Source organism: Eulemur rufifrons, chromosome 3 (genome assembly GCF_041146395.1).
Source record: "Eulemur rufifrons isolate Redbay chromosome 3, OSU_ERuf_1, whole genome shotgun sequence".
NCBI lineage: Eukaryota > Metazoa > Chordata > Mammalia > Primates > Lemuridae > Eulemur > Eulemur rufifrons.
The window spans coordinates 69,864,855-69,886,500 of NC_090985.1; the positions used below are offsets into that span (position 1 = coordinate 69,864,855).

A 21,646-nucleotide genomic window follows, 5' to 3' on the forward strand; every position below is an offset into this window, starting at 1 on the left:
CTAGTACCAGCAGCAATAAGAATAGACTTCAGGGGACAGGTTCAAGTGATAGTTAGGAATTCAAATCAGCTGAATGTAATGATCCATTTAAGTGTGAAAAATAATGAACAGGAAGTTTTCTGATGTGAGCCACAGAATAGTATGCCATCTACCCAAAAAGGGCAAATAAGAAAGAAGAAAGGTATTTCGGATGAGTTCAAATTTGGAATTTGGAGTCACCTTTGTAGAAAATCCCAGTAGGTAACTGTGTGTGTGTGTGTCTGTGTGTGTGTGTGTGTGTGTTGGCATTCAAGAGATATTGAACTAGATGACTCTGAGAGGGAAAAGAGAATTGAAGGGCATGGGGTCAATGGAGTTTGGTGCTTCTCATCAGTTTATGTAAGAGGTTTTTTAAAAAAATAAATTAAAGCTATTAGCCCTTAAAAAAAAAAAAAAGAGAGATATTGAACTAGAAATGTCCATTTATGACCACTCTATTTTCTGTTTGGCTTCTGAAGTTTTCTTTTACTTTAGTCTCATCACTGCCTCTTGTTCCTCCTCCTCACTTGCCTCGTCTTCCTGCTTCCTTTATGTGGTATTTTGTAAAGGTCACAGGTTTCTAGAAGCCTGGTTCTGGTTTCTCTTTATTTTATCTGTATACTCTTCCCAGGATAATCACACCAAATCCTAAATTAGTAAATACCACATTTATACTTGTATCTTACAAACTGTTACCTTCAGACTGACAAATCCAGTTGCCTACATGACTTCTTTGTATCAATATCTCCCTGACATCTCAGACTCCTGACTTAAACCCCCCATGGCTCAGCCACCTCCAGTCCTCTTTATCTTATTAAATAACACCGTTATTCTCTCATCTACTCAAGCCAGAATTTGAGTATTATCCTTGATATTACCTTTATCTTATTGCCCTGGGTGAATTCCTCAGCATTGCCACTCAATTCCATCCCCAGAATATATCACGATTCCATTTTTCTCTCTTCCACCTCCATTTCTGCCACTTTAGTCCAAACCACTATCAAAGACCTTTTTTATTTAACTATTCAATGACATCTTATTTCATGTAGAATAAATTTCAAACTCCCACAAAGGTTACCAAATGATCCTCAGCTCTATCCTTAAATTCCTGTCACACTCTTCTAGCTACACAACAAGCTTGTTCCTATGATGACATTCGTTCTCGATGTTTCCTCCACCTCAAACAATCCACACTGGGCTGGCTTTTTTGAATTATATAAATCACAATTGAATGGGAAAATCATTCTTATGTCCAATATAGAGTAGCCTTAATCCCATCACTGTCACATTCTTATCCTTTTTTCTTTTTCTATTTTTATGGCACTTCGCTCTCTGAAGTTATCTTCATTTATTTGTTTGCTTGTTTGAGGTTGATTTTCCCGTACCCACTCACTAGAATCCAAGCGTCATGAGATAAAGATGTTGTGCTTCTTGTTCACTGCTATATCTCTGGTGCCTACAGCAATGCCTGGTACATGTACTAAGTAAATTGTTGAGTGAATTACTCAAGTGATTAATCAGTTCTTGCAAAAGTCCCTTGGCAGGTCCTCTCATTTCCATTTTTCCCTTTATAATCCATTTTTCACAAAAGACCAAAACTCATCTTTTGAAAATATAAAAAAAATCACATCCCTCCATTAATTTATTTTATTTTATTTTTATTTTTTTGAGACAGAGTCTGGCTCTGTTGCCTGGGCTAGAGTACTGTGACATCAGCCTAGCTCACAGCAACCTCAAACTCCTGGGCTAAAAGGATCCTCCCGCCTCAGCCTCTGGAGTAGCTGTGACTACAGGTGCACACCTCCACACCCAGCTCATTTTTTCTATTTTTTGTAGAAATGAGGTCTCACTCTTGCTCAGGCTGGTCTTGAACTCCTGACCTCAAGCAATCCTCCTGCCTCAGCCTCCCAGAGTGCTAGGATTACAGGTCTGAGCCACAGCGCCCGGCCCCCTCCATTAAATTAATCTCTTTGATGGCTTCCCAGTGCATTCAAAATAAGATTCAAACCCATTATATTAGTTTTCAATTCCATTGTCCCTGCTTATTACAATCCACTGGTATTCTTTCAATTCATTGGTTGTACCAAAGTCTCCTCTGCTCTGAATGCTCTTCCTGACATTCTTGGCATAGTTATTTTCTTCTCTTTCTTTAGATTTTATTTCATCAGAGAGGTTTTCTCTGACCTTTTTCCTTAAAGTAAGTCCCCTTTATTTTCTTTTTCTCCATCTCTGGTGGGTTTCTTCACTTGTTTTCAATTATTACAATTACATATGTGAATTTTGGTTTTCATCTGTCTCTTCTGCTGGCATGTGGGATGATCAGTGTATTGATCGGGTCTGTCTTGTTCATTTTAGTATCCTTACTACCTAATATGATACTTTGGATGCTAAAGATACTCAGTAAATGTTGTTTTAATTTAAATGATATCAAATGGTGGTAGAAAGTCCTGGAGTAAATGAGATTACCCATGATTACAATCTAGAAACTCCTAACTAAATTCAGCCTAAAGATGTAGGTGTTTTTAATTTGTTTGTTTTTGTTTGTTTGTTTTTGTTGTTGTTGTTATTTTAGGGCAGCACATTGTTTTAATTTTTTTTTAAATACCTTTAGGCATTACATGAATGCTACAGTTTATCATAGTCCTTATCGATGGGTGGTTTTGAAATACTGTAGGAACAAGTAAGGGTCTTACATCAGTTAGAAAGGGCATAGAAGCACCTTTCTTTGCTAGATACTAACCCCAGGAGGGGCTGGTGATCCAAGAGGATGCTGTCACAGAAAGATTCAGGAGGCCCAGGGAAAGGGAGCGGGGAGGGATATATAGGCATTTAGGACAATGGATATTTACCAACTTTTATGTAAGTATCTCAATGTTAGTGGAGATACTCCATTCCTATATCCCTAACCCAGCCCTTGTAGGTACTGAGTTTGTGGCTCCTCCAGATTTAGAATAAGAAGAGAAGAGAGCAGAGAATAGAGTCTGGGAAACATCAGCATTCAAGGACTGAGTAAAATAAATTAAGGCTAGAAAGGAGCAGCTAGAGAACAAAGAGAGAAACCAAAAGAAAATGGTTTTCTTACAGCTCAAGGAGGAAGGTACTTTAACTGGTCAATTGTGTCAATAGATAAGGGTGAAGAATTATTTAATTAGAGGTCATTGGTGACTCCAGAACAAAAGGTTTAAGTGGACCTAGGTATGAGATCAGCTTTCAGCGGAGTGAGAAATGGTTGCAGACCATTTGATAGGCACACCAAAGGGGGACGTGGTGGACACAGTCTGCAAGGGGCATAGGGAGGGCATGAGGAAGTGTGTTGTCTGTAGAGAATTGTCAAACAGCAATAAAACTGACTTTAGTCAGACTTTAGCAGCTGTCTGCTTTTTATTAGCATTGTGCTCCAGAAATTCTGAACAGGTTTAGGGTTAAAATTTTCCACCCCTCAGTTACCACTCTTGAAGAGAGGAATAGTGTTACAGCTAGAAAAGGGCACGAGGTCAAAGGAGGATGACTTTATAAGACTAGAGAGACTGTGAGCGTTTACGTAATAAAAGGAAGAATCAGCCCAGAGGAAGTGTTTCACTGGAGTAAAGATTATAATCACTAAAGCAATCTGAGGGCATCCACATTGCACAAAACACAGGAATAATTTAGCCTTTAACAAAAATAGGGTCTTTAATTTCTAGGGGAAGAATCTTTGATCCTTAACTCAGAATTGTTTCTTTACAGCTAAGTTATAGACTTATTGTATGTATGTTTTAAATTAAGTCACAAATTTTGGTTGTATTATTAAGTAGTTATTCATTATATCCACTTCTGAAAATAGCATTAATGTTTCAAGAATAACAACAATATTCCAGATTGACTGCTACTAACTTATTTCAAGAATTTAATTATACTAATTTTAAATACATTGTGTTAATAGAGATATTCTAATTTCTGAAATTAAATTAATATATTCTGCATTTGCACTTATTTCATACAGGTAACAAATATTGGGTGTTCAAGGACACAACTCTTCAGCCCGGTTACCCTCATGACTTGATTACTCTTGGAAGTGGAATTCCCCCTCATGGTATTGATTCAGCTATTTGGTGGGAGGACGTTGGGAAAACCTATTTCTTCAAGGGGGACAGGTCAGTACACACTTCACATGAGGAAAACAGTTAACTAATGTTTAGCGAAGTCAACATTTCTAGTCTGTCGTAGACATGTACTGTTGATGGAAAATCTGTGTTAATATAAACCCAAGAAATTGAAAATATTTTTTAAATATTTTTAAATAATATTTAAATAAATCTTCCTCTAACATACTCAACTAATATTATTTTCTGCTGAATTATATATATTGTCTCCTTTCCCCATAATCTTAACATGCCTATATGTCGGCATTGTGTATCTGTATCCTTGCAGTGCATTTTCTTACGTTTTACTTTATTTAGGAAAAGAAACTTTTTAGCACAGTTTTGTGTGTGTGTGTGTTTTCACATTCAAAGTCAAAGTTTTATACTTTGCACGCAGTTAATTGTGTGAACATTTTCAAATAATTTCAGTTTAGTCATGGGTTCTAATTTTTAAGAGGTTGTTTATTTAGATACCAGCAAGCAGATCTTATAACCTATATATAACCAAACTATCACCGGGCTAAATACGTTTAGCTTAAAGCATCATATTCCTTCCCAGCTATTTTATTCTCTCTTACTTTATTTTCCTTTTGTGACATTGCTAACAAGGTTAATAAAATGAAAGAGAATTATATTAGTCTTATAATTTACAGTATCTACTAGGTATACATAGCTCCACCTATCCCCTCTTTTTGACAGATATTGCCTATAAAATATATGTGAATTGAAGGTCATATTTTTATTAATTTAAATAAATATTAAATAAGAAAAGTAATAAAGATTAAAAAATCAAATTTTAATTATGCTATTACTAGGTGGGTCACAATGTGAAACTCCTAAGTAGTCTTCGCTGGTTTGTATAATGGAATGAATTAAGTATACCATTGTACTGCTTTTTACAAGTAAATTTTTAAAAAACACACACATTGAAAAAATAGCCATTAATGTCCAACATGCCAATATTGAGTTTGCCTTATTAGCATAAAATAACTTTATAAAATATCTCCAACTTCAGGAGAAAACTAAGTAAGGATATAAACTAGGTTTATTTTGAAATGTACAGTTTTTAATTGCAAATTGTTTCTATTATTGAGCTTTATCTATGAACAAAAAGATCCTGTCATGGGCCTCCACAGATAAGAATGTCCACTTTTAAATTTATTGTTACTAATTTTATATACATAATATTTCTGTATAGTTCTAAAGCAAAACGTTACATGTTAATATATAGATTTTAATTCACTATAATAAAGCTAAGGCTTTGCTACAATGCTTCTTACTAAATCACAAGCAGAAAAGATACGTCCAATAAAAATTTGATTAAAGGAAAAGATGCTCTTACAACCACAAAAAGTATAATGACTCAACAGGATGTAAGTGTAATAGAGTTTGAAAGAAGAATGAAGGACTTTATTGCCTCAGCATAGTGACCACTAATAAAATAAATCTGCAGACTTATAACATCTTCTTTAAAATGTTATGACCCTTAAGGTTGTTAAATTCCCCAGCTGTTTTTAATTGCTTGAATGTACTCTTTCAGGACTAGGTACAATACAGAGATGCACTTCTCCCTCCCCCACCCCCCACCCCCCGAGAAAGAGGTAGAAAGGAAAGTTTGAGGAATCACTTTGGAGAAGTTAGCTGCTAGGGGACAGAAAATGAAAGCTTATTCAACAGTTTTAATTAGAGTTTCATAGATGATAATGGAAACTGCCATTTCATTATCAGATAGCCCTGTTTCCCACACACGCAGGAATTACTTCTAAAACGTTTCCATTCTAAAAATGTAGCCCTTACTGGAAAATTTAAGTTTAGAGAGCAAATTTGGACTGCCTCAAACCAGTGAAATCAATGAAGTTAGATATCAAATTTATAATAGAATAAAGACAATAGTAAGTGGAAAAAGTGTTATTAGTCCATTTGCTTCCTACTCAAGCCACATGACAAATATAGCAAAAGGTATAAAAATGCTTTTATTATTTTTAAGTTCTTTTTAAATAACTGTGGTTTTGTAGGTTTTAAAGATATTGAAAGCAGGATTCCAGTTAATTTCCATATATGTGATCTTATATAAGATGTCATGAATTATTGATATTTTATAAAGAGATCACTTCATATTTGTAGAATTGTATAATTCCAGAGTCACAGCCTTTGTCAATACATTAATTCTAGATTTAAAAATAGATGGAAAAGACATTACATTATCTAACTCAAACATATAAACAACAATTCAATTGTCACTTATATGAGAGTTTATTTTCCTTATTTCTTCTCTCCTCTCCCACTGCCATTTCTCTGCTTTAAAAAAAGAAAATAAATTGTGTTAATGGTTTTCTATTTCTCTAAGGCTAAAAGCAGATGGGATTTTAGAGTATCGAGTACAAGTGTAAAAACCTCAACCACTTTAAAGGGATCGAGTGAATAACATACTCTACTGGGTAGAGCGGTAGTGTCTAAGGCAATAGGGAATGGTGGGTACTGCGGTAAGCTGGAAAGTTGCAAACACTAGATTTTGCATTCAAAATCAGGATCATTTAAGATAATTTGTTAGAGAAACAAAACACATCTTTAAATTAGATTTCATCCAGTCCTGCCATATGTCAGCACTGCGTGTTCTTCACTTCCTACCAAAATCCAGACACCTTCAATTACAGCCCACCAGTATCCATCCCTCTCTGCCTAACTGCCTGAAATGACAGCATGAACACAAGGCAGCCCGTTCCATTCTCAATAGCTCTAATGCCTGCCTCCTTAAGATTTCTGCATCGGTCCTGCCCTAGCCCTCATTCATTCATTCAAAAATTAATTTTTGAGCACAAACTATGTGACATGTGCTAGGTAATAAAGGTAGAGTAGTTGAAAAGATTACAAGGCTCCTGCTGTCGTAGCACTTAGATTCTTTTGGAGGGGATGAATAATGAACACTAAACAAATTAATGACCCTGATCATTTTCACAATGAGAAATGCTACAAAGAAATAAAACAAGGTGATGATGCAGTAGAGACACATGGTGGTAAGGACTGGTTGGGAAGTTAGGGTGGAAGTCAGGAAGGCCTCCCTTGTGAAGGAGACACCTAAGTAGGGACTTGAGCAGGGAGAAGTTTCAGCCAGAAATAGGAAATAGGAAGCTATTCAGAACAATGTGTTACAGGTAGATGAAATAGTCGTGCAAAGGCAATAGTGTAGGAATGAAGTTGGATTGTTCAAAGACAGAAAAAAAAACTTGATTGCTAGAGCACAGTGATTAAGTGGTAGAAGAGGTCAAACAGGTAAACGGGGACCAGATCACACAGGGCCCTATAGGCCAGGGAACAGAGTTTGGATTTTATTCTTAGTACAGTGGAAAAGCAGTGGAGGGTCTTCAGCAAGAAAGAGACACGATCTTATGCGTATTCACAAAGATCATTCCGGCTTCCGTGTGAAGAATGCGCTTCAGGAGTGGAAGCAAGGAGGGTCCTTGGGAGGCTGCTGAGGGAGTTCGGGAAGACAGGATGGTAGCAGCAGAGGTGGGCAAAGTGGACGGGTGCAGGAGACATTTTGAATGTGATAATAACAAGTTGTTCTTATGGCTTAGGTTTAGGGGAGACGAACAAAACAAATCAAGGGCAACTTGTAGGTTTTTCACCAGAATAAGGAAGTGGTAGTGTCAGTCCTGGAGACAGAGCAGACGGGAGAAGGGATATTGGGAAAAGGGGATTAAGAGATTGAAAAATCCATGTTCGGATTGAGGTGCCTATTTATACACCAAGTGGAGAAGTCAAGCAGGTAGTTGGATAATTGAGTTTGCATCTTAGTGGAAAGGTCAGTTGGAGACACAGATTTCAGAGGTATTGACATATACGTGGTATTAAAAACAGGGGCCCACAGGAAATCTTCTAAGTATAGAGATAGCTTAAGAAAGTAGATGAAATGATGATCCTTTAAATAGATCTGTAAATTCAGATTAAAATATCTACTTTTTCACTGTTTCATACACACCATGGAACTCAACGCCTCAGATTCCTACTTGCCCTTTTCTTAATACACTGCAATTTGGTACTTGGATGCATTTTGATCTTCGTAGCATTTAGCTTAAAATGCTATGTTTCTAAATCATCTCTCAGCATCTTCTCACAAATATATCTGAGACTCTATTGCCACATTTCATTGTAGGCTTAACTGTTGAGAATTTTATGATATTCTCAAATAGAAATAACAAAATTTAGACCCATTTTGGTTTTTTTATCGGTATCACTAATAGTTAAATAGAAAAATATACATTTATTTCCTCCAGCTTAAGTTGTGTGTTTGTGAAGTAATTACTTAATGCATATGTTTTTTAAATTATCCAATAATATAGTAAAAATTGATATTTTCCATTCTGTTGCATTAAGAACGTTTCTGCAGAATGAGATTTTGAAGCTTAAAATTAAGAATGCTTCTCTCAAAAAAATCTGATTAAAGTCAAAATTCTACTGTAGAGAAAACTGATAAATCAGAAGAAAAAGATAAAAGGTTCATTTATGATAGCCTTTATCATTTACTGACTTTTCTGTACAAAATTTAAAATTTTTTCCACTATAATATCTACATTTTAAACCCCTCAGTTTATTTACACCGAGTTCCAATCTGACTATGCTAATTTACTTCTCAATGAACCAATAAGCTTATTTTTCAGGGAGGAAAAAATCAGTGGGATGAGCTTTTTTGTTTATGTTGAAACATGTTCAAATATGCTAGAAATTAAAATATAAACTTGTATTTATGAATAAGCCTCAGCACCTTTTATAAGACAGCACTGAATATAGTTGCATAATTCTAATCATATTCAGATTTACTGGATATATGTAAAATTAATACACAACAGACAACCTGAGAGTTCAAGCCTATGTTGAGTTTTTAAAAATTTGTGAAATGATCCCAAGTTATCATTTTGCATTATCTGCTAGGAAAAGGAAAAATGCTTTTATTTTGACAAATTCAGACCAGAATTATGTTCCTACAAGAAAGAGTAATAAAATTTACATTCCATCACTATTTTCTTGAAATGTGATCCTTCTAAATCTTATGTGTCTGGCATATAATACAGGTGCTCAAACATGTATTGGTGGTGAACAGATCTATGAGTGAATAGAAAAAGGGAGGAAGGAAAACTGTACCCAAACAATGAACACGAGTTACTTAAGTAAGAGCATGGAGAGAGGAAGAATGACGGTAGCAGTGCAGTGACATGGTGGAAACGCACCAGACTACGAATCAAAGAGAGTTAATTTGAATTTCAACTCTACGACATTCAAACATAGTAAAAGTGACTAAGTCATTTATCTTTGAATAATATGATACCCAATGCTCTGTCATTGCTTAAATTGAGTGACCGTACATACTAAATCTATGGTTAGGATGTCATCATAGAGACCATCATAATATATAATATAAAAGATTGTTGAGGGATTTAAGTGAAATGAGATAAAATAACCTATGTATATAAATTTACCTTATAGCTATAAAACACTACAGAAAGGATCGGTATTATTACATGAAGAATTTTATAACTACTTGTCAGAAAACTAACCTGTTTTCTCAGTATATAGTAATGTTACTGAAATCACATGCAAGATGTGATCCCATTGTCCTCAGGCTTTTAAATTATTTCAAGCTTCTAGGTAAGCATTTAAAAGCTCACTTTAAGATATAGTTTATGTCATCCAAAAGTATTATTTATTGTGAGATATATCATCAATCTATTATTGAAAGAAAAACCCCACCAAATAAACTGACACTGTATCGATTATAAGGTGCATTCTGATGTATAGGGGGGTAAAATGTGTTAGGATCCATAAAATAGGAATTTGACTATTTCTTCATAAGAAACTTTCTTTGCCCAAGCGTGGGAAGCAGTTAACATATATGACTGTTGTAAACTGCATTGAAATATTTGCTCAGGAGGCCAGATTTTGAGATTATGAGCATAATCTCAACTACATTAACCATTCCGTGTTCATCACAGAATGTTTTGTGGGAAAGGAATAGTAAGAAATAATTTAAAAGCAGACGTTTACATGGACAAAAGGTGAAAGAAAATAGATTTTAGAATTGGTAGCATGATACACTAATGACTCTGCTTCATTGTCTTCAGAAAGAGAGACCCCTTCATCATTATTGCAGTTTTGCTTCTCCACGAAGCAATTCCTGATCTGTCTGTCAGATCTGTTCTCATCTTTCATGTGATGAGAACCTGTGACAAATACCAGTGACATTTTACCTTTGTGGATAAACTCTTCCTTGTGCATTACTTATTAGAATACTTCCTGAAACAATCTTTTTCTCATTTCCATGTCAACATTGAAGATGAAAGAAGTGCTAATATTCCAGACTATTACTCTAGTGAGGTTTCCAGGAATTTAAAGCAAAACCTTCTGTATTGGTTCCCACAGCTTTGAAGATAAAGGATCTTCCACAGACCTGGTATAGGAAAATACTCAAAATGAAAAATACTTATTTTTTCCTAACTTCAGGCAAAATAGCTAATCCAAGGATAATTCCAAAAATATGTCGTTTCACAAACCTGTATTGGTGAAACACTAGCTTTAGCAAATAGTCATAAATGTTTAGTGGGGGGGGAAAGCATTGTCAAATAAATTTGGAAAACATATTTGGTGGTGTCAAATAAATTTGGAAACTGTGTTCATGGTAGAAATAGTAAATACTTTTGAAATTAGGAAAATCTGAGTATACATCTGCTATCATCCATTGTCTTCCAAGAATTCTTCTCCCTCAAATGGGGACAGTGATGACTATCTCATGGATTTGTTGTGATTGAATAAGACAATGCATGGAGCATCAGGCCTTCCCTAAAACAGGTGGTATCACTGTGAACTCCTAATGATTTCATCCCATGTTGTCAGTCTTTTAGACCATTCAAGATCTAAACTCATTTTACTCTTAGCACATATGGGCAATAATGAGAGATCCAAAGTAGGGATATTCACAGTTGGTTGCTTGGAAGTCTAGGAGTTCTGTGAAAGTGGTGTAAGGGCCTCCCAGTGAAGGGATAAGAGCCTGAGAGTTCTAACTCTTGATGAGCTTTGCTTTTACTTGTCTTACTGTCTATACACTGAGGACTCCAGTTAAGACCTGCCCTAAAGTCTGCACTCACATACCAAATTACCTCATCGACAACTCCACGTTTATGTCTGAATTGAAAGTTGCTAACACCAAACTCACGATCCCTGAACCATATCAGCTTACCTTCCCTTGCTTCCCTATCTTACTGAATGGCAACATTATTCTTCCAGATGATCGGGCTCAAAATTCCTGAGTCATACTCAACTTCCTTCTCTCTCACATTCCACATTCAATCCATTAGTAAGTCCTTTGGGCTCTTCCTCTAAAATATATGTTAAATCCCTTGAATTATCGTCAACTCTATAGCTGACTCCTCCTCTGAGGATTATTACAAGGACATCCCAACTGGTATCCCTGCTCCTACGTTATCTCCTTCAATCTCTTTTACTCTCAGGAACCAGTGTATTCTTTTCAACAATAAGCCTTAACTTTAAGCTCCTCTGCTCAAAATATATACTGGCTTCTCATCTCTCTTAGTGGAAAACCAAAGTGTAAAGGTCTGTCTATTCTTAGGTTCTGGGTCATACTCTGATCTTATCCCCCCATTTCTTACTCAATTCTAGTCCCCCTAGCCTCCTTGTAGATGCTCAAGTACTCTAAACATGTGCCTGCTACAGGAACTTTCAATTTCTAGTTTCTCTGCCTGAAATTTTCCTCTCCCAAAGACCACATGTATTGTTCCTCACTTCTCTCTGTTCTCTGCCCAAATGTCAGCATATCAGAGAGGACCTCTGTTCACTAATTTAAAATGGAGTCTCCATATTCCTAAATAACTTTATCTGCTTTGTTTCCTTCATAGCTCTTGCCACCTCCTATCAAAGTATGTGTTTACTGATAAATTGGTTTATTACCTATATCTCCAGTATCAAAAAATGTGAGACTGATGAAAGCTGTGCTACATCTGTTTTGTTCAATGTTGTTAACTCTAGTCCTACAATACTGTCAGTAATATAATAGGAATTCAGTAAATATTTGCTGAATTAATAAATGAATCAAGATTGTACTTAAGATTATTTCTAAAAAATGTTCCACTGCCTAGGAAAGATTAAAAAAAAAAAACTCATGAAGACCTCAGATGCACACACACACACACACACACACAGGTTGGTGATACCCTTATGAACTGTAAATATACTCAGCTAGCATTTTTATTAATTTAGCAGACTGAATAAACACTCACTTTTAATATATACAAGAGAGGAACAAAGTAAATACTTTATGCCTATCATCTTTCCAGTGATTTAAATCAGAACTTCCCAACCAGTGTTCTGTAAATCAGTAATAGGTATACAACTAACAGTATTAAGCACACAGCAAAGATTTGATAAATGTTAGCTATTACTGTTTGTATACATTATTTATTTCCCTATGCATATGTTGTTGTTTTTGTCCTTTTTAGGTATTGGAGATATAGTGAAGAAATGAAAACCATGGACCCTGGCTATCCCAAACCAATCACAGTCTGGAAAGGGATCCCTGAATCTCCTCAGGGAGCATTTGTGCACAAAGAAAATGGTATGCAACATGTACATTATACATTTCGTAACTTTCTAACTATTTTAATAACACATTAGGCTTTTCACTATGTTAAATTAAATCATTGAGAAGTGCCGTATTAGAGCTATGCATTATATTTATATAAACTTTCCTTCCTAGATTTTCATTTAACATTATGCTATAGATATTTTTAACATCAACTCAGTTTATAAAAAATCATTAGAAAAAAATACAGGTAATGTTTTAATATGGAGGTTGTGGAAACCTTTGAAGTAACCTCACCTATATTTCTATTAACATTTCTACAAAGATAGTACTAAGCATACGTGGGACAGGAACTGGTCACAAGGAAGATATAAGTGCAGGTTGAGGAACAAAGATACCTGGTAATAATGCATATTGAGTATTATAATTTTTCATGTACTGTTTGGCTTAAAGTGTCAACAAACAAAGAAGATCCCAGCTCAGTACAGTCAGGATAGAATGAGTGTGTGATCATTTAATAGCAAGAAACAAATCCTTGCTTTATATCTCAGGATCTGAAATTCAGCTAGACCCGGAGCGGAAAGTTAACCAAACTATGGATAATCCATACTCCCGTATCTGATGGTGTATGTAAAGTGTGAACATATCTCTTCTCATTCAGGTATTAGTAAATGGGAATAAATCAAAGTAACAATTTGAAATAGAATTTATACACAGTTTCTCAGAACAATGGAAAGGAAGGAGATATTCTGAAATACAGGGAAAAAAACATACCTTATCAAATGATTTACAATAGGAGCCTTAAAAAATAGCATATTATTTGGGTCCTCAATAGCATGAAAAGTCTATAATGTATATTCAACAAGAGCAAAATAAGTATTGTTTGCAAGAACAAAATTAAATGGATCTAGGGACAGGAAAGAGGAAAAAAAGATTAATGAAGAAATAGGGGAAAAATGAAAAATCACGACACCACTGACAGCTATGATTGACTATCAGCCTATTGCAAGTTGAAGAAAACTGCACACTGAGTACAAACTCAAAGGAACTGAGAACCAGGGTGAATGAATACCAGTCAGAAAAATCAAAGTACAAATACTACTTTTTTTGAGCATCGCTGTATATATAATGATATACTACATTCTGTGTCATAGTGGCCCACAAGTGAAATACTGTAGGCAGAGGCAAAGTCAAAAGGAACCTTGAGTCCCTGATCATGGCACTTGCTGAGAATAATAATTTTTTGTTTATTCTATTGACTCAGAGAATTAAAAGACCAAGTTAAGATATTGCTTCTGTGTGACAGAAGCAGAAATCCATAAAAGAAGAGAGATTAAGATGAAAACATATTTGTCTGAGATAAAAGGGAAATCAATAAGAGAATGGAGGAAGTCACAGTACAGTCACTTGGAGGCAGTAAAATCAGGCTAATAATGTGGCCAAAATCTCAAGAAACTATGCAGGTGAAAAGGAAAAGGAAATGAAAAAAATATGAAAGATGATCACATGGAAGACAGAAAAATGAGATCATCCCTAAGAATTATAGCTGTTACCAAGAAAGAAACTAGAACAATGATATAAAAAGCACTACAAAAAAGAATTAAATGATTCGGAGGGAAGATTTCTTGAGGCTAGACCAAAGGGGCTTGTTACAGCCCAGATAAAACCGACTCTAGCTAACATTTACAGAGATCTTGCCACTGCACTAGACTATCTTTTGATAGGAGTTACAACAGATTATATAAAAATATATACAAAGAAAATAAAGCCAAGATATTATTAACTCTAGCAATTTTTGATAATTGTGTATTATTTATTCTCTATTAGTTGTCTAAAATTAGCATAACTTTTTACAGTAAAAATAGCTTTTAAAGTAAGTAATGAATTGTTTCAAAAGATTGAAAAATAATACAAAATCTTAATCCTTAACCCATTAACTGTTTTCATTTTTTCCTGTTCCTATTAACAAGCTCTCTAAAATCTGAGATTTGATTCAATTTCTCTGGAAATAAATTGTAACTGTATAAAAATAACTAAAAATCTTCTTGCTTCCCCTATGTATTATTTTTCAAATTCTTTTCCATCTGAAAATTTAATAATATTCATTCAAGATAAATCAGTGCAATAGTGCTGAAAGGTTTATTTTGAACTATGTGACTAACTCTTAAATTGTTTCTGAGCAACCATGGAAACACACAGTTAACATGAATAAATTAATCAAAATATTGAATTGTATTCTTATTTTATAAAAACATAATTGATAAAATAGTACCTATCTGCACCTCTTTGAAAATTCATACCTACTCAATTTTATGTGTTGTACAAAATAGAACCGAGAATGCCAAGATCCTATTTCCACAGCATTTTTCCACTTCAAGGTTAAATTTTATATAGAAAGGAATGGTTGCCTTAGATTCACAATTTCATGGTTCCTTTTCACGTAGTAAACTTTATAAAATATAAAGAAACAAAGAATGTTGGGAAAACAATGCTTATAAATGACTAAAAAGCTGCAGATGAAACTTCAACACATCTTATATGTTCTGGACCTTTCCTGATTCAGCTTCCTCTTTGATATCCTTCAACATTGAGCTCACCGTTTATCTTTCAGGAAATCATTTTTGAATATTCTTTATTGGTACCCTATCCCATGTACTCAAAATTGTATAGCCAGCTTATATGTCCATTATCCCCTCTAGTGTAAACTCTTTGATGGCACTCGTATAGTAATAGTCAATATTCAATAAATATTAGTTGTTGAAATTAATTTTATCCTTTCACTCCCTGAAGTGAAAGAGACATCTTGTCTGAAATCCTCGTCCTATATAACAGCAGTACCAACCAATGTGGAAAGTCTCAATCTAAACAGTCTAGTGACATCAAATTCTCCATGTCTTACTCTGTACTCAGATTTTATGCTTGTGGCTTCTCACTTTAAACTCACATTTCATAGCTCCTTCTCTTATGCTTGTATAAGAAAAAAAGGCAAGCTTAAAGTATTAAGTACCTGCATTTATATTCATAAATTATTTTTGCTCAAAGTAATTCCATATCAGGATTAGCCCATGTACATGATATCTGACAATCATAAAATCAGAGATGCTAGAGCACTTAAAACATTTTCTCTAGCTCACCACCATTGTGGGAATCTACAATTGCAGGAATCCTCTCCTAATGGTTATTTAAAAAAAGAAAGTCCATCTGTGGTTTAAACTTCAACCATAGATAATTGAAGGATGTTTTTATATTAAGGTGAAATATGCCTCCCTATAACGTCTACCTCTTGATAGCAATGCTGGCATCTTGACCAGTGAAATATGGCCAGCTGGTGCCATTCATTGAATGCCTACCCTGTATTCGGTGTTACATAAATTCATTGTCTAATTTCATTGCCCTACAAAAATATTTCTTTACCAACACTCTGCTAATATAAGTGAATTACTTATGATCATAAAATTAGTAAAATATATATCTAAGATTTGAAACTAGAACATCCTAGCCCCAATGAATGTGGACCAATACACTGTCTCCGAAGAGGAAAAGTTAATATATTTTTTCTACATTATTATTGATAACATAATTGACAATCTGTCATATCTGGCTAAATTTTTCACGTGGTCATACTAGGCAAACCCAGGCTTTCTCAGAAGGTAGCTTCCTAAACCATCCTCCTCCTGGTTTTTACCTGTAACCATCTTAATGTAATAGTTTTCTTGTTTTCCTCCTTATCTTTTGCCTTTTTTTTACTCTTTGCTCTTACTCCACCCCCCAAAATAACTACAATAATCCAAAAGAGATGTGACTCACGCAGAATATGGTGGGATGATTTCTTCTTAGCACTCTTTACTCAACAGTGTTTTCTAAACAACAGCATGGGTTTTTAACTACACTAAAATAGTGATAAAGAATCACCCCGTCCTTCAAATTGTTTTTACATTAATTGCTATAAAACCACACTTCTCAGGCATCCTGTATTCTCTACAAATGTAATTTTAAGATGAATTCAAGATTTTACTTTCAACACTGTTGCATTTGATTGACTGCAGACCCATTTTATTTTACTGACTGCAGCCTGTTCAAACAGTTTTGACTCTTGGTTCTGTTGATTTGATGTATTAATTCTTCACCTCCATACTCACTCTATTAAAATCTACAAGTTTGATTCAAACAGATATTTCCACAAGATTCAGCTTATTTATTGACATTTATTAAACACTAGCTTCTTACTAATAAACATGTAAGAGTGGAAAATAGAACACATAGGTACTGGCTGTCAAGTGCCTAAGCTGTAAGAAGATAACTGTGGTTGATTATGTCTCATTACATTTCTAAGACGAAGCAATAGAAAAGTTACTAGTAAAAGTCAGTCAAATGTAAGAGAAAAAAGATCATCAAATAATGCATGGCAGCTTCACTGATTTCTGTCTCAGAATTTTTCCAAAAAATGAAAATTCAGGCAAGAATTCATCAGAAGTTGCTCCTCTTTGTAAGCATAACATATACAAAAATACAATGTCAAAGCTGCTTTTAAAAAGGAAAAAAAATACAAATACCTAAACATTTCTTCAACCAGCTGATATTTCATAAATGAAATAAAACTCAAAATTATTGAATGAGATAGATTTTACAGGATCATGGCTTACCATATTTCTATTACCAATATTTCAGCTACTTCCTTTCAAATACTTACATTATCTAACTCCTGCTAACTAGACTTCTTATTTGTAATAAGTATATGGAATAACTACAGTTCTACTTGTATATATGAAGTGTATTGCTATAAAATTTGGTATGCAGAACTGTTTAATACGAAAATGGAAACTTCCTAATTCTCATGTAACACCCAGTAGCTTTATAGAAATTAGCTTTGGTTAAAAGTTAAAGATGAGGACACTTCCAGCTATTGGTTTCCCGTTTATAAACATAGGAAGTATGTTCACCTATTTTGAAGGTCTGTTTAATTCTAGATCAATGGCATTATTCAACTATGATTGTCTAATTTACTGTTATTTGGCAGACTCTCAACATTTCTTCATTCAAGCTTATTTTGTAATTACGCTGAATTTCATTAACATGATCAAATACCAGCTCCCTGCAGAAAAACTTGAATCTACATACACCTGTTTTTACTTGGCAAGTTGCTCTGATTGTAAAACTGTCCTTCTAAATAAAAAGTAGCAGCAGATTTTTATGGCATTGAACAGAATAATTTCCAAAATGAAGTGACCTAAAGTGATGGTCTGTCCTATCTGAAATTTTTGGAGAGATGTCAGAGTTCTTCATTTCAAAGGTGATATCTAGCACAACCTTGGATTTTTAACCAAGGTGAATTTGATAAAAGACAGGACTCTCTAAAGGACCCAGTCTTAGGAAATCATTAAGTGTCCAGGCTCTAGATCTAGACCAAGATTTAAATCTTGCATTCACCACGACTTGAACATATTATTTTATCTCTGAGCCTCAATATCTTTGCCTGAAAGAATAGGTAATTAATTCTTCCTGACAGTGTAGTTGTGAGGATTAAAAGAGAGGGTATCTACTAAACTTTTAACACAATACCTCTTCCATGATAAGTCCTCAATAAAACAGGAAAAAATATAACCCACATTGGTGATTATGAACTCTAAATTATGCCTTCTATGCAAAGTAGATAACTACCAACATATAGTTTTTAAGTAATTATAGTAGTAAAACATTGTTTATTGTTTTTTTGAATTTTATCTCAAAGCAAGAATTAGGTCCAATGTTATAGTCACAAAGAAACTTGACATGAATGAGCTATGTACAGAAAGAAAAAAAATGGATATGTACCTAACAGAAACAACAAAACTGGGAGAATAGTCTTAAGAAAAATGCACATATTTGTAATTTAATTATCAGGTGCTTATAACATCTATAGTCTACAACCATAATGTTTTGGAACATAAATTATATGTTTTGATGATTTATTTGAGCCTCCGCCATACCACTTGCTCCCACATGAAATATAAGTTACTCAGAAGTATTAAAGATAGAATTGTAGATTTATTTACGTTCTATTTTATTACTAAAAGGAGTAATAATTGCTTTGAAAGTCCTATAAAATATTTCTAGGTGGCACGAATTTAACATAAACTAAATAAATAAGAAAGTTAGGGGCAGGCACAGTGGCTCACGCCTGTAATACTAGCACCAATTGGCCAGGAGTTTGAGGTTGCAGGTGAGCTAACACCGTTGCACTCCAGCCTCGGCAACAGAGTGAGACTCTGTCTCAAAAAACAAAAGAAAGTTAAAAAGGATAAAAGGAGAAGGAACAAAATGTTCATGACCTAGAGCTGGAAATGGGGTTTGAGCACAGAATAGCATGAATACCTATTTACTTGTTAAGATTTCTAGCAGATAAAAGAAAACACCTTTAGTTTGAAGATTTATGGTTTGTTATGATTTCTTGTCCACATGATGAAAGGAAACCTATTGTTTAAGAGGAGCACAACGATTCCTGATACTAAGATAATTAGAAATTTCCCTTGAGGTGTTTCATGGAGAAGCCTCTTTATAATGTATTGGACAATGTCCTCGATAGCAGCCTGAGAATAAACAGTGTTCGATTTATAAGGCTGTTTCAGCCTCTTTCAATGTAGGCTGATATTATCATTATCACACTAACGTGTAATTCTGTAACAGCAATCTTATAAGTGAGCAAAAGTTCTCTTTCTAGTGTGAACTAGCAGGAGATGTGTATAGCAGCAGTCCCTAACCTTTTTGGCAACAGGGACCGGTTTCATGGAAGACAATTTTTCCACAAACCTGCGATGGGAGGGATGGTTTCAGGATGACTCAAACTCATTACATTTATTGTGCAGTCACACCTCCCTGCTAATGATAATCTGTATTTGCAGCCACTCCCCAGTACTAGCATCACCACCTCAGCTCCACCTCTGATCATCAGGAATTAGATTCTCATAAGGGGTGTGCAACCTAGATCCATTGCATGCGCAGTTTATGGTAGAGGGGTTCATGCTCCTATGAGAATCTGATGACACCACTGATCTGACAGGAGGCGGAGCTTACACAGTGATGTGAGCGATGGGGAGCAGCTGTAAATACAGATGAACCTTTGCTCACTCAACCGCCATTCACCTCCTCCTGTGCAGCCCAGTTCCTAATAGGCCACAGCAGTACCAGTCCACATCCTGGGGGTTGGGGACCACAGGTGTATAGTATGGTCTTTCAACCATCCTTGGTAAATAATATTTCTCTCTAGGCTGAGCTTTCCATAGGCGTTAGAGGGCACAGTCCTGGAGAACAGCAGCCAGAGCCATTTTAACAAGACAGTTAAGCTGAGAATAGTGTTTCTTTTCCCATGAAAATTAAAGGTCCTTAAACTATATCTTTTAAGAAGTCGCCTATTTTAGTAACATTTCTCTACCTATACATGCTCACAAATAAGTGGTACCTGTGTGTGTATGTGTGTGTTTTCCCCCTAGGCTTTACGTATTTCTACAAAGGAAAGGAGTATTGGAAATTCAACAACCAGATACTCAAGGTAGAACCTGGATATCCAAGATCCATCCTCAAGGATTTTATGGGCTGTGATGGACCAACAGACAGAGTTAAAGAAGGACACAGCCCACCAGACGATGTAGACATTGTCATCAAACTGGACAACACAGCCAGCACTGTGAAAGCCATAGCTATTGTCATTCCCTGCATCTTGGCCTTATGCCTCCTTGTATTGGTTTACACTGTGTTCCAGTTCAAGAGGAAAGGAACACCCCGCCACATACTGTACTGTAAACGCTCTATGCAAGAGTGGGTGTGATGTAGGGTTTTTTTTTTCTTTCTTTCTTTTCCAGAAGTTTGTGGTAACTTGAGATTCAAGACAAGAGCTGTTATGCTGTTTCCTAGCTAGGAGCAGGCTTGTGGCAGCCTGATTCGGGGCTGACCTTTCAAACCCAGAGGGTTGCTGGTCCTGCACATGAGTGGAGATACACTCATGGGGAAGCTTCCATGATGCACAGTATCTGCTGTTCTTCAGTCCTTTGTCTTTCTTTGTCATTCAGTTCTAGGCCTTTCCTCTGCACGCTCAATGCCCAGTAAAATTTCAGGATTAACTAAAGAAGAGGAAAAAAAAGAAGAAAAGATTCTTCTTAAAGGTTTCTAATATTATTTTCCTTCTGAAGTCTGAGCCCATTTCTGGGGGTAAAAAAAAAAAAAAAAAAAGCAAATCAGAAAGCCCACGATTTTTTTTTTTGCTTTAAAGCAAAGGAAAAAAAAAGTTTAAACAAAAAACCCACAATTGAACTTTCAGGAAAGTGTGAAGACCCAAAACAGCTTTGTCTCCAAAGAAGATAGCTCTCTGACTGCTATGGATATTCTCCTACGCACCATTTTGTCAGGTGGGAGATTTGGAATACACATGCAGGACTTTAGACTGTTGGGACAGCCATTTTCCAACAAACAAGGGGCCAAAATATCTGCAATATAGTAACAGCCTTAATAATACATCCATTTTTCGTTTTATACAGCTGTTCTCAGCTATGTCCTCAATGTTCATCACATTTATACTCATAACTATTTTCAAACAGGATCTTTTAATTGTTTTGAAGTGTTTCTAAACCCCTTCTTGCCACCTTCCCCCTACATCATTGTAATAATCTTCCCAAGATGTATTAGGCCATTGCCCCAGGCCTTCCATGGGTCTGTCAGGAATATTCATTACAAAGCAGAGCAAGAAGCAGTATGTCTCTGAAGTGGATTAAAGTGACAGTTTTTTTAGCAAAGATTTGTGACACCAGTAATACATTGGTGTAACCCTTTGAGAACTATCAGACTAGCTTTCAGAGTCTTAGGATTGTCAGTCTTGCTATTTGGTAAATTGTAGAACTAGGCAATGGTGAAAACAGTCACAAGTTCAAGAAGGTCAGGTTTTTAAAACAGA

The 21,646-nt window shown here is 35.2% G+C and overlaps 1 protein-coding gene across 1 annotated transcript in view; it reads left to right on the forward strand.

The window, feature by feature from the left end:
* The window catches only part of MMP16 (matrix metallopeptidase 16), a 264,340-nt gene extending 243,813 nt beyond the window's left edge, over positions 1 to 20,527 (forward strand). The window contains exons 8-10 of the mRNA XM_069466260.1: positions 4,001 to 4,151; positions 12,644 to 12,759; positions 20,193 to 20,527. Coding sequence (XP_069322361.1) covers positions 4,001 to 4,151; positions 12,644 to 12,759; positions 20,193 to 20,527 — 602 coding nt within the window. The remainder of the gene's footprint in view (positions 1 to 4,000; positions 4,152 to 12,643; positions 12,760 to 20,192) is intronic.
* The last annotated feature ends 1,119 nt before the right edge of the window (positions 20,528 to 21,646 follow it).